The sequence below is a fragment of the Coffea arabica genome, chromosome 1c (assembly GCF_036785885.1).
Source record: "Coffea arabica cultivar ET-39 chromosome 1c, Coffea Arabica ET-39 HiFi, whole genome shotgun sequence".
NCBI classification, from domain to species: Eukaryota; Viridiplantae; Streptophyta; class Magnoliopsida; order Gentianales; family Rubiaceae; genus Coffea; species Coffea arabica.
Genome location: NC_092310.1, coordinates 58,594,980 through 58,609,561, shown reverse-complemented (window position 1 = coordinate 58,609,561; position 14,582 = coordinate 58,594,980). Strand labels below are relative to the sequence as shown.

The 14,582-nt window shown below is 37.8% G+C and overlaps 3 protein-coding genes and 1 long non-coding RNA gene across 10 annotated transcripts; 1 reads left to right on the top strand and 3 right to left on the bottom strand.

Annotated features, from left to right (window-relative positions):
* Nucleotides 1-276: 276 nt before the first annotated feature.
* Nucleotides 277-3,461, bottom strand: LOC140003664 (uncharacterized). 5 transcript variants are annotated; one of them, XM_072082898.1, is made up of 8 exons: nt 2,851-3,450; nt 2,402-2,542; nt 2,171-2,266; nt 1,807-1,894; nt 1,264-1,348; nt 1,085-1,148; nt 855-992; nt 277-707 (listed from the first exon to the last, which is right to left on the bottom strand). In XM_072082898.1, the coding sequence occupies exons 1-8, from the start codon at nt 2,923-2,925 to the stop codon at nt 660-662; spliced, it is 735 nt and encodes a 244-aa protein (XP_071938999.1). In that variant the 5' UTR covers nt 2,926-3,450; the 3' UTR covers nt 277-659. The 5 variants fall into 5 exon arrangements, with proteins under 5 accessions (XP_071938999.1, XP_071939004.1, XP_071939000.1 ...); XM_072082903.1 differs by having other exon boundaries at nt 3,031-3,441; XM_072082899.1 differs by having other exon boundaries at nt 903-992; nt 2,851-3,429.
* A 648-nt stretch (nt 3,462-4,109) lies between these two features.
* LOC140037780 (uncharacterized) lies at nt 4,110-6,241 on the top strand. The gene is made up of 2 exons (XR_011841771.1): nt 4,110-4,667; nt 5,108-6,241. It is a non-coding gene; the product is annotated as an uncharacterized lncRNA (long non-coding RNA).
* On the bottom strand, nt 5,972-6,898 carry LOC140037777 (photosystem II reaction center W protein, chloroplastic-like). Its single transcript, XM_072082893.1, has 2 exons — nt 6,716-6,898; nt 5,972-6,387 (listed from the first exon to the last, which is right to left on the bottom strand). Exons 1-2 carry the CDS (start codon nt 6,807-6,809, stop codon nt 6,077-6,079), a joined length of 405 nt encoding a protein of 134 aa, XP_071938994.1. The 5' UTR covers nt 6,810-6,898; the 3' UTR covers nt 5,972-6,076.
* A 1,192-nt stretch (nt 6,899-8,090) lies between these two features.
* LOC113715612 (probable galacturonosyltransferase 6) lies at nt 8,091-13,787 on the bottom strand. Of its 3 annotated transcripts, none has more exons than XM_027239864.2 (9): nt 13,266-13,784; nt 13,116-13,147; nt 12,525-12,566; nt 12,275-12,425; nt 12,112-12,179; nt 10,944-11,176; nt 10,065-10,422; nt 8,927-9,448; nt 8,091-8,550 (listed from the first exon to the last, which is right to left on the bottom strand). In XM_027239864.2, exons 1-9 carry the CDS (start codon nt 13,375-13,377, stop codon nt 8,275-8,277), a joined length of 1,794 nt encoding a protein of 597 aa, XP_027095665.2. In that variant the 5' UTR covers nt 13,378-13,784; the 3' UTR covers nt 8,091-8,274. The 3 variants fall into 3 exon arrangements, with proteins under 3 accessions (XP_027095665.2, XP_071938983.1, XP_071938988.1); XM_072082887.1 differs by lacking the exon at nt 8,091-8,550 and adding an exon at nt 8,704-8,857 and having other exon boundaries at nt 13,266-13,787; XM_072082882.1 differs by lacking the exon at nt 12,525-12,566 and having other exon boundaries at nt 13,266-13,785.
* Nucleotides 13,788-14,582: the final 795 nt, after the last annotated feature.

Genomic DNA, 14,582 nt, shown 5'->3' with positions numbered 1-14,582 from the left:
CTGAAGGGGTTCCAAGAGGATTTGGAAAGTTCTCAACTAATGTACATGAAACACACACAATAGCCAAGGCAACAGCAATTCAAGTGGAAGAGACTTCTAGGGCAGATTGTCATTAACACTCCATACAAAGGAATTAAAGATAATTTTTTATAGACCAATTTTTATGTTGTTTTGGTTATAAAACTATTAGGTATTATTTTCTTTTCCTGCTTTTCTGCTCCCTCGAAAAAACAAAAACAGAAACAAGAAAACAAAACTCTGCATGGAGACGTGAAATGAACCAGAACTAGTGATCAAAATCAAACCACTTACAGCAACGCGAAATATAATCCCATAGTTTACAATTAACATACGAACTTCTGGTTAAGAGTTTCTGTAGTAAACGATATATTATCTTGCTTTTCCTGCCTCAACGAATTGCAACCAATTATGAATGCAAGTAATCTTTCCCTCGAGCCTAACACAAACCCCAAATACAAGGGAAAACTGGACAGACAGCTGTAAAGGACTGTCATGACAAGAGATTAAAAAGGTCTACGAAAGCACTCTTGTTCAATGTCCTCATGTAGAGATATAAGAAGGGTCATGCTTGCTGCTTGAGTAATCAACTGACTGTGTTAACTTCTTCTAACAATAAAAGATCACCACCCCAGAGCATGTTAAACCCACCATGCAATGGGACCCAAACCATCAGCATCAAGTGATCCCTGTTAATACCAACACAGCGATATTCAAATCCACTGGTCACTTGCATGTGTTGCATGTGCAAAAGACAGGATTTTTTTTGGAGAAAATTGTTGGCCATAAATAGAAGAAAATCAAGGTACGAAAAGTAAACCAAAAAGGAAAATCACCAGCATGAAATCCGTAATAGAAAAATCCAAGTTGAATGGCTTCCTTACAGTGATCAGCATAGGGGCGAAAGGTTTTGAACCATCATCTTGCTCCAGTGGTAGTGAAGGATACTGAATGCTGTGAACCCGGAATCTAATCTGCAATCAACCACCAGAATCAAATTCAAAGTGTGTTGCATGAGTTTCAACCAATATTCGGCAAGTGACGACCATCAAAACACAAAAGAAACCTCATCCATGCCATCGATAGGGTAATTTTGTTCATTAAACTCCCATATCCACCTGACCTGGTTCCTGTGATGGGCATTGACACAGATGTAGGGGAGTTAGGCTTCATAATGAATTCATGGTATTGAAGATAATCAACTGAATACTGTCCTCGAGGGTACTAATTAGATCGTATGCTCACTTATCTTCTGGATCAGGCTCATCATGTGAGGGACTTGGTAACAAAGCTCTAGGTATGTATATGTCATCAAAAAATCCAAGTGATACTGCGAGCACAAATTCCCAGTCATTAGTCATGACTCATGAAAAGTTGATCCTGAGTAATTGCAGAAAACAGAAGCCCTAAGAATAAAATTGATCTTCACAGAGAATAGCTGAAGGAATGCCTCCAACCAGGATGTAAAATGACATGCTTTTCATTCAAACAAGCAGATCATACCTTAAGATGATTATTTGATTGAAAAATATCTAGGAGATTCAAAAACTCGACGAGTTAATTTACTACCAAAATGAAGCCAATATACATTCAGTGGCACGTTACAACGTATAAATGCTCCATCAAAGCCTTCAAGATCTCAACTTGCTGTGACAGTTTAGACTCTATTCTGTTATTAGAGCCACCATTCCAAGTGCCTATTTTATGCTCAGAAAAACAACTGAGAATAGGAAAAATTGTCCCGAGAATCAGTATGCTCAATATGCATAAAGTAATCTTAAAACATACAGCGTAAACCGGTGGAGGAAGACTCTTTAAGTCTTGCGGAAATAACCTCTCCTAGAAAGGGGCGAAACATTAGCAGTCTGAACCTCACCTGACAAAAACCAAGATCCTGTATTTGTTAGTTCATTAAATACTGGACAGTCCAACAAACTGACAATGAAATATTCATTTGTCTTGAGCTGCACCTTCAAGCATGCATGCGTACAGTTTTGTTGTAGATATTTGCCTGATTATGCATGATAAAAGTAATGCGTATGTGTGAATTTTCTTTAGCTAATGTAATATTACCTAGACCAGATAGTAACAATAAAAAACAGTCCTCTAATTACTGAGAGAAAGATCGTAATATATATCACAATAGAAATACCGTATAAGTTGAAGCGCCATCTCCCGGAAAGATAAAGCCGCCATCAATTGACCTAATATCGTACAAAGATATACAAAGCCCCAATTTTGCAATAACCTTGGATAACAAACACCACATATAACATGAGCCACTTCAGGTAATTATGCAAAATATCATATGCTTTGTAGTCCAAAACCAGAAACCAAAATGGAAAACTAGTAAAGGAAGAACTAAGGAGAGCAACCATCATACCTTGTCTAGAAACAGACCTTCGAGTTCTCCCTTAATTGCTTCGGCAAGAGGAAGATTAAGGAGATGGGGAGGCAATCGCAACGTGTGCTCAATCTCGCTCAAGCAGAACATTTCACGTTGATCCAATGTTGCAATTTCCACCTAGGGAGAATGGGAAATATTTAGCGGAGTTCATCATATACAGAAAAGACATAAACCTGCCATACACGTAAATACATGATTGATACTCCAAGAAATGCCATGCAAAAAACTTCTGAACTTTTTTGAAAGATAAAAGGCAAAAAAAGAGAAAGCCATGCTACATTCCGGCCGCTTAAGCCTCAATCCATGATTTGACCAATGAACTGTGAGTTGTTACTGGAATGAGAATTTGGAGGACAGCTAGGCAGATTCTGGAAGTTAACGAGAAAAGGGTATGATAAGGATGAGTTAGCACGTTCAGCATGTACTTGGCAAACAATCGAACATGTCCTGGGCATCTCGTAGTTCAAGTCAAGCAGAAAGCATACAATCAATGTCACCATCTAAACGCAATTCCAACTCGTGACTGGAGCAAACAGCACGGATATCTGCTAAAAACAACGAACATGATGTTCCAATTTCAGAATATAGCGATTTGACCAACTCACCTTGAGTGGTTTTCTAAAGGATAGAGAACGGGCAGACTGCAGAGTTGGGGGTCAAGCCTTCAAGGAACCCAAATGCCCTTTTATTCTTCCAAAGTGATGTTTTTCTGTTTGTTTAGGCTGGCCTTCTTGAACTTGAACCTGAACTTCAAGCAGCAGCAGCAGTAAAGCGAGGCAATAAAAACAAAAGTTACAACCTGGGTTAATTGCCAATGTTAAGCAATTGACGGTTGAACTTTTATATTTTGATTTGTTTCAATGGACGGATCAGATTAATAAGTGTAAACTTTATTTTTTCCTTTTCACTTGTAAGTTTTTTTTTTTTTTGTAATAACATTTTTACAATTTCATCAAAGAAAGTCACTAAAAGTGACAAATCGCAAATAATGATCGGAGATAAGATTTGAATCCTTTAACTCTTGGTGATCACCAAAGAGATCAAATGACTGTTGGCATTTTCGCTTGTAAGTAGATGTACACATTTTTCTTCTATGATTTTTTTAAAATAAGTGAGAAGTCTTAAATTTTTATTTTACCATCCAATTCAACTATTTTCCTTTTCTTGTCATTAAAAACTGAAAGCCACTTAAGTGTTCCACCACCCCCCCCCCCCCCCCTTTCTCTCTTTCTAGTTAAAAATCGAAAGCCGTCAAATGAAATTTTTTTTTGGTACAATTTGGAGGGGTATCCCGAAATCACCTAGACTAATTCACTCAAGCTAGACAGAGCTCGCACCAAAGATGCTCAGCAACGGTAGCAAGTGAATGTCAAACTTGGGATCTTGCTATAAAGACAAACGACCAGTTCCAACCCAGCTACCCACTGGCCGTTAAGTGAATATAGTGCAAGTAATTTGTATAGAACTTGCATACGAACTCCGAGCTGCTGATTGTATACAAGAATTGCTGAAATTGTTCTGCCATCACAACAAATAAAATTGGACTATGAAATTTGCGACGAAGTCTGCATTCGGTGAGAACCTTCTTTTTTTTTTTTTTTTTTTTTGTCATTTTCATTTTATCTATATCCTAATTTATCTGGGGTTGAGAACCTTTTTTTTTTTTTTGTCATTGTCATTGTCGCATTCAGTGAGAACCTTGAATATCACATTTGTTACCGCCCCTTTCTTTCTCGAGAAAATAGCCAAATTCATCCCTAAACTTTTTGTTAATGTCGATTTAATCCCTGACTTTTATTTTCGACCAATTTGATCCCTAAACTTATATTATGATTTCAATTAAGGATCTCTACGCCGCGCCACCACAAAAAATAAATCAAACTCCTAATTTATCAACTAAACAGGGGTATTTTAGGAACTTTTGATTTGTCCTCCTTGCACCATCAATTTCCACCACCTGCCACCTACCTCCTCCTTCTCTCGCCCTTCTTCTCCCACCTCTTTTGCTCCTCTCTCTGTTATGTCAGTCATCTCTATAAATTTTGCAACTAAGAATCGATCAGGAACAAGATGCGATACTTTGACTTCTGGGACGGAGAAGGGTGCGAAGAGGAGCCAATGATGGAGAGAATGTAGAGTTTGGGAGGGATTTGAGGGCCAAGATATTCCAAAAACTAAGCAAAGAGACTCCCTTGGATTGGGTGAAGCCGAAACCATATGATGCCCCAAATCTAGATGTTGGGTAAGTATCGGATCTGTTCTAGTGAAGATCAAGACATGATGAAGTATGTTGTTTTTTTGGTAATCATTAGTAATGATTTTGTTGATTAAGGTGGATCTAATCCAGTGATTCTCTACAGACAAGTAGTAGTAGTAATTTGAGTTTTGTAAGCATTATATTAACAAAATCAAATATAGGAGCAGTACCAAAAATGGTGGATTGGATGGAGAGTGAAGAGTAAATTCTCTTTTTTTTTTAAATTCATTTTTATCCTCCGTCCATGGAAGAAAAAGGGCATGTTCATAGATAGCAAGAACATTCCGGCAAAATTCAAAAATCAAATTACAAGACAACATGATATATGTAAAAACTGGAGGACTACTGGAGGCAAGATTTGATGTATCGCTTATACCCAAAGCTACGAAAAACTTTATTTCAATGTATCCATATTATTTTTGCAGTGTACAAGTTCAGCAAGGCCAAAATTTCCCAAGAAACTAACAAGGATTTCATGGCTTCGCCTAACACTCATCATCCACCACAACAAAAGTCATTTTGATGGCTGCTTGGGATAAACCTTTGATTCCTGCTTTGAACTTGGCATGGCTATAGCTGTGTAGAAGCAAGAAAGAGAGAAGCTTTTACTGCTATCTCTTTTGACAAAGGAAGCCTCTTCTTCAATGTAAGAAGGATTGTGTTTTGGGCTGCTCAAGAACTAGTTAGTGGGCTGCAACAAAGATGATGGACATGATAGATGGAGGGAATGGAGAGGTTGGAGAAGAAAGGTAGGAGTAGAAGGGGGAGGTGGCTGGTAGGCCGTAGGAATTGATAATAGAGGGAGGGGATATCTAAAAGTTCCTAAAATACCCCTGTTCAATTGGTCAATGTGGAGTTTGATCTATTTTCCGTGGTGGCGCTGCCGTAGAGATCCTTAATTGAAACCATAATATAAGTTTAGAGATCAAATTGGCTGAAAACAAAAGTTAGGGATTAAATCGACATTAAGAAAAAGTTTAGGGATGAATTTGGCCATTTTCCCATCTTTCTCCGGCAGAAGAAGTCATTTTTGGATATCCCCGCAAGATTAAATCTTGCCGGTTGCAATATCTGGAACCAGTGTTCATTGTTCACTTCCTTAATAAACTTTTGCTCTTGATTGTTTTACTTTAAGGGAAAAAAATATTAATCGCTACTCTCTCACTCCATCTCCACTAATTTTTCTAGCTCCGCTAGCTTTGGCAGTAACTCGAGCTTTTTGAGTAGGTTTTGATTGACAACCACGACAAAAAGGCAAATGGATTTATGGTAGCAAGGCTAGGAGGAGATGGCAACCCAAATACCCAGTAACACAATAAAACTGGAAGTTTTACAGAAACACCATCAAATGGAAGCAGTATTACACAAATTTGGTAAGACCAGAGTTGTGGAGTTTATAGAGACAATCCAGACTCCTCGTCCTCTTCAAGGGTGCTGGTGTACACAACGTAGAGGGACCAAATCAAAGCGAAGACACCCAAAAGGATCCAAACAAGTAGGTTGTTGCTCAAGCCAAAGGGGAGCCCAAGTCCTTCTGTGGTCATCCTCTCATCCACCAGTGCCACGGCCGGGCTTGACATGGTTGCAGCACAGGCTGCAGCAATCAAGGATGCACCCATCCCCAACTTTGACTCGTTCTCCTCCGCTCCTGACTTTCCCTCTATGGAACACCTCACCTTTCCCATCTTTGTCATCGCTGGCAATCCTGATCCATTGATATTCACGCCACGCAAAGGCTTATGGTTAATTTACGTTTTTTGGACAGATTATTTCCAAGAAAGCTAGAATATGGATGCACTAATTCACTAGTTCTTCTCTTCTTTTCTTTTCTTTTTTTTTTTTTAAATGTGATTCAAATTTCAGACTCGCAAGTCGCAATGAAACCAAGACTTGAAATAGGAAACACGGTACACTTTGGAGACCTTAAACTCCACTAAGTGGTTTTTCAATGTTGATCAGGATCAAGATACGACCAAAATTCTCGGAGATGTAACCAAAATTAATAATGAGGACTGGGAAGCAAAGAACCTTACCAAGAGCACACGCAGGACGGCCAATGGATGCCTTGGGCATAAGAGCAGCACATGCCACTGACGAGGTTGTAGTATAAGCAGTGATGGAGGCCATTTCTCTTTTCTTTTACAGGGGAAGTTTGAGATGATCAGACCTCTCAGTTGCACTGGGACTCAGGTATAAGTTGCAAGCAGGCATATCAGGTTTTGTTTATTACTGAACATTGATGCGAACAGGTTGTCATTTACAGGTCTCCCCGCGGCTGAACCACACAGCATGGATACGCAGATAGCCCCTCATCTATAAAAACCCAACCAAAACTTGCCACGTGTGACATTATCTGTTACTACGTTGAAAAAAATTATGGTTTTATATATGAAATAAAAAGTCATTTTAACAGGAAAAGTAAAATGAAAACACGAATCGACTTACCAAAAAATAAAAACAAAAAGGAAAATTGAAAAGATGAACCCCAATCAATAATGTTTGAAAAAAGGATGACAGACACACACACGCACGGTGGGAGGAATCCAGCCTTTCGGTTCCGAACTTCCTTGAGTCCATGAAGGCACATCCCCGCGTCGATTTTGTGCCTATTGAAGGTCCGAAGCAACGAACCAAATGGAAAAGGATACCAAAAAAGAAGAGATATTTAGGAAAAACCATTTATGTGGGGTTTTTTGCCCCTAGTTTATGAATGGGTAGACCTTGTCTTGTTTCCCAGCAGACTTAATTATCTATCAAGCCCCTGTGAGTCGGGCTCATACCCAACTATTCCCATTTTCAGGTGGAAAATTTGGGGATTACACTCATTGAGGCCCATGCTCAAATTAGTTACGCCCATCTAGTCCAAAGTCCCTCCGGATTGGGTACTCTATTGGAACTAGTTCCACCACCACTCGTAAACAAAAAGAAGAAAATCTTTCTTATGTGATCTAAATTGTGATGCCTCGTGTCATCTTGCAAGGCAACAACATCTCTGACTTGAACAACATGCAGCTATGAACTGACCATTCCTTTTCTGACCCATCACGCGCTTGCATTTCTTTTCTGTAGCTGCAGTTTCGACTTGAATTCCTTTTGTGTTTCCTTGTTCAATTAATTCAATAGCCCTTTCTCGAAATGAAACTGTATTTTTTAGTTGTGAATGTATATACTCTGCAAGAATATAGGGTTTCCACGAGGTTCTATAGTTTTCGCGATAGCATCTACTTGATCATGCAGTGGCCCTGTTCAGCAGCAGAGAAAACGTTGAATTTCATCCTTCAATGGAAAGGCATTAAAGTGGCAGAAAATTATTGCGTGTACAATGTGTAAGCCTCGAAATTCAGAAGCAATGAACGTGACATCGTTTTAAGAATCAGCTATATACACAAGTTGTCCAAGACAAAAAAATTTTGGATCCTATTATTGCTAAACTACTCTCAATTCTCTAAAATTATAGCCTGGAAAAACAAAATAGAGTTCAAATCTACAAGGCTAAAATGAAAGAATTAAGAAAGAATTGGGGACCTGTATCCTTTTGTGAAGCAAATCACGTGATTAAGACGACGGTCAGAACTTAATGTGTGATATCCGGTTACGCATGGATGTTGCACTGTTGGAGGTACGGATGATCGTACAGGACGTGGCGCTTCCAAAACTGCTTGTACTTATCAAGACCTATATCCAACCATGGCTTCATTATTCCATCAAAATGAATAACAGCTCCTTGTTCAATGTCACTCAACCTGACACCAGAATCGTAACCCAACCCAAGAATGTGCCATTTCTTCTCTAAAGCTGTTGTCTGTTTGTAGAAAGTCATCCAACCAATGGGCAAACTACCAGCTTTAAACGCTGGCCTCTTGTTTCCCTGCATCAACAATAGCCATACATGCGTTAGAAGTGCTTAAGATTTGGTGCTATATCATAAATATCCACATCACAATATATTCATTCATAGGTAAGAACAGAAAACAACATTGTCTGGATCCTTCCATACCAACAGCCTGCAGTCTCAAAGTCCTTTTCTCGGGTATACCTTTTGGTGGCCAAAAGGGAATGGGAGTGCGGTTGACAAATGGGGGCAGGAACGTTAAATGTATTGAACTAATTTCCCAGAGAGAGAGAGAAAGAGAGAGATGGGTAACTGAAGATGAATAGTCCACGAGCTAGCATGTCTGACAAGAATGATTAGCCAATAAAAACCATAAGCAAGCTACAGTACAAGAAGCACAGAATCTCCTTACCAGATGCAGGTACTTGTGATAGACCCCAGTTAAATTCCGTTTCCTCCATACTTGCAGATCAAACACGTTCATCCCAAATGCCCAGGTGCATGCATTTGCATCAAACCTTTGGGCCACCAGGGGACGTGTGAAGTCAATATACATGTCCATCCTACGGAAAGAAGGCTCGCCTTCCTGACAAGTCTCCACAGCAGCATTAACTTTACCTTTCATGTTTAAACTCCAAAGACCAGTTAGATCCCTTTGCACAACCACATCATGATCAAGAAGCACAATCTTTTTCAGGAAAGGAAAAATATCTGGAAGATAAAAACGAAGGTGGTTCAGCGCAGAAGTATATCTTGAATCAAGGGAGTCTTGCTTCTGCAAAACAGCACCATATCTGGTCGATAACCATTCAAAGTTGTCCACATTCTGGACCTGGACTGTTGCTTTCCCAGGAGGATTTAACAGGAACCACATTGACATTGCTGGGAGGTTAAGAGAATCTGTCACTACATGAAAAACGACCTTCTCTGGTTCCTGTAAAGTACATGAAATTCAATTTGCTCAATAAACTATAACAAAGTAGTAGTTTCCAAACATTAGCAACAAATCATAACTGGATGATTCCACTCAAACATCAGTGCCATTTCTTCCTGCTCATAGAAAAGTTCCTTAAATAATACAACCATATACCACAATCAAGCAACAAAAGCAGTGCTAAATAAGAACACACGTTAGAAAAAACAACTCACCTTGGTGATTCATTCAACACAATAATTCACATAAAAAAGGCTAACTAAGAACAAATTATACTCGAGACCGAATTCAACCTCTAGAGTATCAGATAAAGAAATATGGCCTTTAAGGTGAAATACAATTGTCTACCCTAGATTAAAGCATTCATCCAAGGAACATCTACCAGAAGAACTACAACTTCATGACGAGATCAAGGATGCAAATGTCCTTAGTGATATGCCCATTCTGCCTTTCAAAATGCACCAACTCTATGCCTGATAGCCTCTCTTTTGCCTCCACGTACGTGCAGGTGTGGCTATGGTGCAGACAGAGAGAGAGGGAGAGAGAGAGAGAGCATGTATGCATTTTGAGCAAACTAAGATTACTTATACAAAATTTTTGACGTACGAAAGCTCACCCTAGCAACTGAAACAGTTGAGTTGACAACCACTGCAGAAGCCAAAATATTGTCTGAAAAAACAGCAAAGTGAAAGAGATTTGGATCATGGACTTTATGTTGGTTAGGGAGCTCCCTCTCGTCAGACTGCAGGCTAAAATATTCAGCAGTCAACCGCATGGAGAGGCAGTGCAGGCCCTTTGGGGTAGTCCTTCCAGCAAGCTGAACAAGAAATGTTGTTTGATTCTTCAGTGTCAGAACTTGTTCTTCAGCATTGTGAGTCATGGCACGGAGTTTTTTCACCATGGCAGAGCAATCAGGGTAAAGCTGACTTGCTTTTAGCAAGGTAGCACCCATGGCTTTCATCTTCTGCAATGCCCTGAGATGACCCAAGCATTAAAACACTTTCACCCATTCAAAAGATAGCATGTGGTTTTCTGATTAGATACTTCAGAGATTAACAATCAATATCAACTAGCCTGCTTATTGCTGAGAATTAAAATATATACCACTTTAATATACAAAGCTCCACAAAGTAGAAGATTAAGGTAATTCTCAATCCAATATAAATATTATAAGCATGTTGACATGGAAAATCAGAGTATCTCATGATCATCAATTGGTATCTGGATGAATCAACTCAGAAGGTTCGATCCAACTTGGATATTAATTACATAAAAATTTTGATCAATGCATATTCTGCCAAGAATAGTTTTTTTAGCTGTATGTTTACAACATGGCTTGGCTAGTATGATACAGGTTGACTCTTGTAGCATTCAATTCCTTGCTTTTGTCTATTTTTCTGAAATATAAGCAAAAAGCTTTCTGCTGTATCAAAAATAAAATTTCCCATAAATGGAATAAAAGGCCAACGAAATAATAAAGGAATTCAATATTTACCTCTTAGACAAATCAGAATCCTTGGTGGAATCACCAATTGCTCTTTCCGACTCCTTAATTCGCAATTTCAACTCTTTTATAAAATGAGAGTTGCTACTGGGCGGAGCAAAGGTTAGGTATGCCTTAGCCCTAATCACCTGGTCTTTCATCTGTTTCACCTTCTCATCATGTACCCTTCGAGAACCGACTTGAACAGTCTGATGTTGTTGGATCCTTGTTGGTGTTGATCGATCCTACAAAAAAGCAACCACACAGATAAGTAGAGAGCAAGGAGCAAAACAAGTTGTTGCCGAAAGCTGTCTCTTTTTGCTTGATGAGAAAAAAGGAATTTTGTATCGAATATAGAGCAGATAAATGGAAGTTGGATAAAATATAGAAGAAATTACATAGGAGAGTTCAGTCCTTGATTTTGAAAGCTTATTATCTCAACACAAATCACTTCTATTCAACCAAAATAGAAAATACATAAACTCATATGATAAATCCACACACAACTCCATTCCGTCATCCGCCCATCAACCACTGAAAAAACAACATACAAAGCACAGAAAACTCCTCATTTTAATATATATGTATATATGTATATATATAACAGAAAACGGTCCAGATATCTTAGCAGTTCATGAGAATCAGAAATTACGTGTCGCTTAAAAAGGACAGAAAGCACAACTAAGCTGTTTGAAAACTAATAAATCCAGTTGTTATATAACTCGTAGAGCAAATGTTGTCAAAACTTTTAACTCAAGAAAACAAGGTGATGACCAACTTTTAACTTGAGTGAAAAAACATGTATGCCTCTCCTTTGACCCAAAAAATACAAAAGTACATCTATGTAACTAATGAAATGTGCAGAGTGGACAACTTCAAGAGACACCTGGATCAATAACAGGAGTAAGAACAAAAATCTTTCCAATGGCACATGTATAGCCAAAACATTCAGAACAATCCGTACACTTGTTTCTAACACCCCCACCCCCCCCCCCCCCTAAAAAAAAAAAAGCAGCAGCTGTAAGAACTCATTCTGCTAAACTATTGAAACTTAAACACATCATCGGAGATTTACTCAGTATTAGCTGTCCCTGTATCTAACAGAAATATGACAGAAACTCCACACTCCAAGTAATAGCTTTATAGATTTATGCCAGTTGATATCAAGCAGATATAATACCTTAACTCCTGACAGTGACTTCTCCTCTTGACTTTGATGATAATCTTCTTTTGCTTCATCACTGGTTCCTGAACTTGAAATGTGACCATAACATAAGCACATTGATGCAAAATAAGCAATTAGAGAACAAAAAACAAGTAGAAGAAAATTCAGCAGTACCAACCATTTCTTTCTGACAAATAAGTGACACCTACACCATCTCCTGGATCACTAAGACTATTGTTCTCGCCAGGAGAGGTCAAACTAACAGCGGAAATATGATCTGGGTATTTGTAAACCTCTTGAACTGGCACTTTAACAAATTCATCGTCATCCTAAGCCACGAAAGTAAATAGTCTCCGTGTAAAAAATTTGCAGAAGAAAGTACAGAAAGTAAATTAAAGTAAAAAGCACATCCGTTCAGCAACGACTACCTCTTTAATTGCACTAAGTTTTTGAGCCTCTGTCCTGTGTTTCTGAACAAGATGAATAATAAAAGAACAAAAAAATATATTTAATCACAATTTGAGGAATGATAAAAGAACAGCATATGTTTCATTACCCACGGAGAAAAGCTGCTGAAAAAATATTCGCAGTGAAAAAAGGATCAAAATCTGTAAATTATTGATTTCCTTTTAAATAAGCCTATGACGTTGGTATTACCTTTTACAAGTGTACAGAAAATACATATGAAGAAGGAAAGTTAGTTCAATTTAGCAAATCTCCTCTCGCCTAACAAAAATCAAACTCTGGCGACTAAATTAATAAAATTAGTTCCAATTAATTTGGCAGAGAATCTCAGGATATATAAGAATAGAAATTCCGCTCCACAAGTCTCCTTTCCTGCCTTACAACAATCAATATTAGAAACAACAATGGAACCTAATCTACTTGACAGAGGAGACTCCTTTTATGCTTCCAGTGATGTTTTCCTCTTACTTTCCTCCAAAATTAGTAAATTATTTTGTCTCAAGAAAATGTTATTGCAGAAGGAGATAAAAAAACAAAGAAAGGAGTATACATACAATTATCGACAAATCTTCAAATCCTCCAGAAGCTGCAACAAAGCATAGAAATCATTAAGACAAGCCGAGACTAAATCGCTATTTACGTATTTCTACATCAAAAAAAAAAAAAAACCGCTAGTAATTAAGTATGAAAAGAATGATAATCACCGTCGGCGTTGAGGTGCTTCAGTCGATAAGAAAGTAAACCGATTGGAATGAAGACAGTAACGACGAGCAAGGAGAGGATCAAAATCCTCGAGCATCGACGAAAATGCTTCATCAATATCACTAAACGTAATTAAACCCGAACATTGGAAAATTATTTCTACTGCTACTTTAATGATAAGATCGTCGAGCACAATGATTACTGCTGTCAAGTGGCGGTTGAAGAAGACGTTAAAGAGGAGGAGGACTGGGGTTTTTCTCGTGTATTCAATAATTCTGTGGATCGCTAAGGTAAAGATAATATTTAGACTAGTACGGTCTGTTTGTGTTTGCAGTTTTTTTCTTGAAAAAAAAAAAAGAACAAAGAAAAATATCAGATGGAACGCGGAGAAGGTGGAGAGAGAGGAGGTGCCATGTTCGTGAATGCAAAGGAGGAAAGGAATGAGTTTGAAGATTTTGTTTTAATTTTTTAATAGCATTACTTACTTATAGGGGCGGGCGGATTTGGGTTTTCATAGGCAGCAAGCAGTTGGACTTTAGAATTGTCTTATATACCTTCTCCTTCCCGGGTGAGAACCCTCCTGGCGTCCGTTTTTGCAATTGCTTGGAGATATGGGAATAATGATACCATGAGTATGGACATGATGGGGCATAGTGGGACATGCTCACATGCATGGATGCTGCATTTATTACATTACTTTAATTCCTCATCAAATGTCAGATTATGGACGATTTTTCTTCTTTCACTTTCATATATTTTTTGTAATTAATGTTGGAGATTAATAGATTAGTTTTCCTTTAGGAAAAATGATCGGTTTTATCCTTCACATTTTATAAAAATATTCTTTTCGTTCCTCACTTTTAAAATGAAGCAATTTCGTCCTTGACATTTAAAAACTAAAATTATTACATCCCTGAACTCAAATTTCAATCTGAATCAAATCACCAATCAACATGATTATAAATTTTGGGGGTATAATTGGTAGATCACTTGGTTAACTCAACTTAATATTCATGTAAAATTTAATGAACTTAAAAAGAAAAAAGAAAAAATTATAATATAAAAAGAAAGATTAATCTTTTCTACATTATCATTGTATACACTGACGGTTTTATGTACCGCCATATCATTTTAATTTAAATTTAAACACCAAATTTTATATTTATGATACACATTTAGATTCGCAAGCAGATATACTAATGGTGCATGAAAAGATTTATAAAAAAAAAATCTCTACTATTCCAAGACAAAGAATGGCCTTTTATGTTATAATTTTTATTTTTTTGGTTTAATAAATGTCATGTGAATACGATGAAGTT

Coding starts and splice junctions, on each gene's coding strand:
- LOC140003664 (XM_072082898.1), bottom strand. CDS start 2,925: ATGGTGACATTGATTGTATGCTTTCTGCTTGACTTGAACTACGAGATG. Junction 1,895..2,170: donor ATGGCGCTTCAACTTATACG/GTATTTCTATTG, acceptor GGTTTTTGTCAG/GTGAGGTTCAGACTGCTAAT. Junction 708..854: donor CTATTACGGATTTCATGCTG/GTGATTTTCCTT, acceptor TGGTATTAACAG/GGATCACTTGATGCTGATGG.
- LOC140037777 (XM_072082893.1), bottom strand. CDS start 6,809: ATGGCCTCCATCACTGCTTATACTACAACCTCGTCAGTGGCATGTGCT. Junction 6,388..6,715: donor CCGTCCTGCGTGTGCTCTTG/GTAAGGTTCTTT, acceptor TCAATGGATCAG/GATTGCCAGCGATGACAAAG.
- LOC113715612 (XM_027239864.2), bottom strand. CDS start 13,377: ATGAAGCATTTTCGTCGATGCTCGAGGATTTTGATCCTCTCCTTGCTC. Junction 12,426..12,524: donor AACTTAGTGCAATTAAAGAG/GTAGTCGTTGCT, acceptor TTCGTGGCTTAG/GATGACGATGAATTTGTTAA. Junction 12,180..12,274: donor TTATTTGTCAGAAAGAAATG/GTTGGTACTGCT, acceptor TTTCAAGTTCAG/GAACCAGTGATGAAGCAAAA.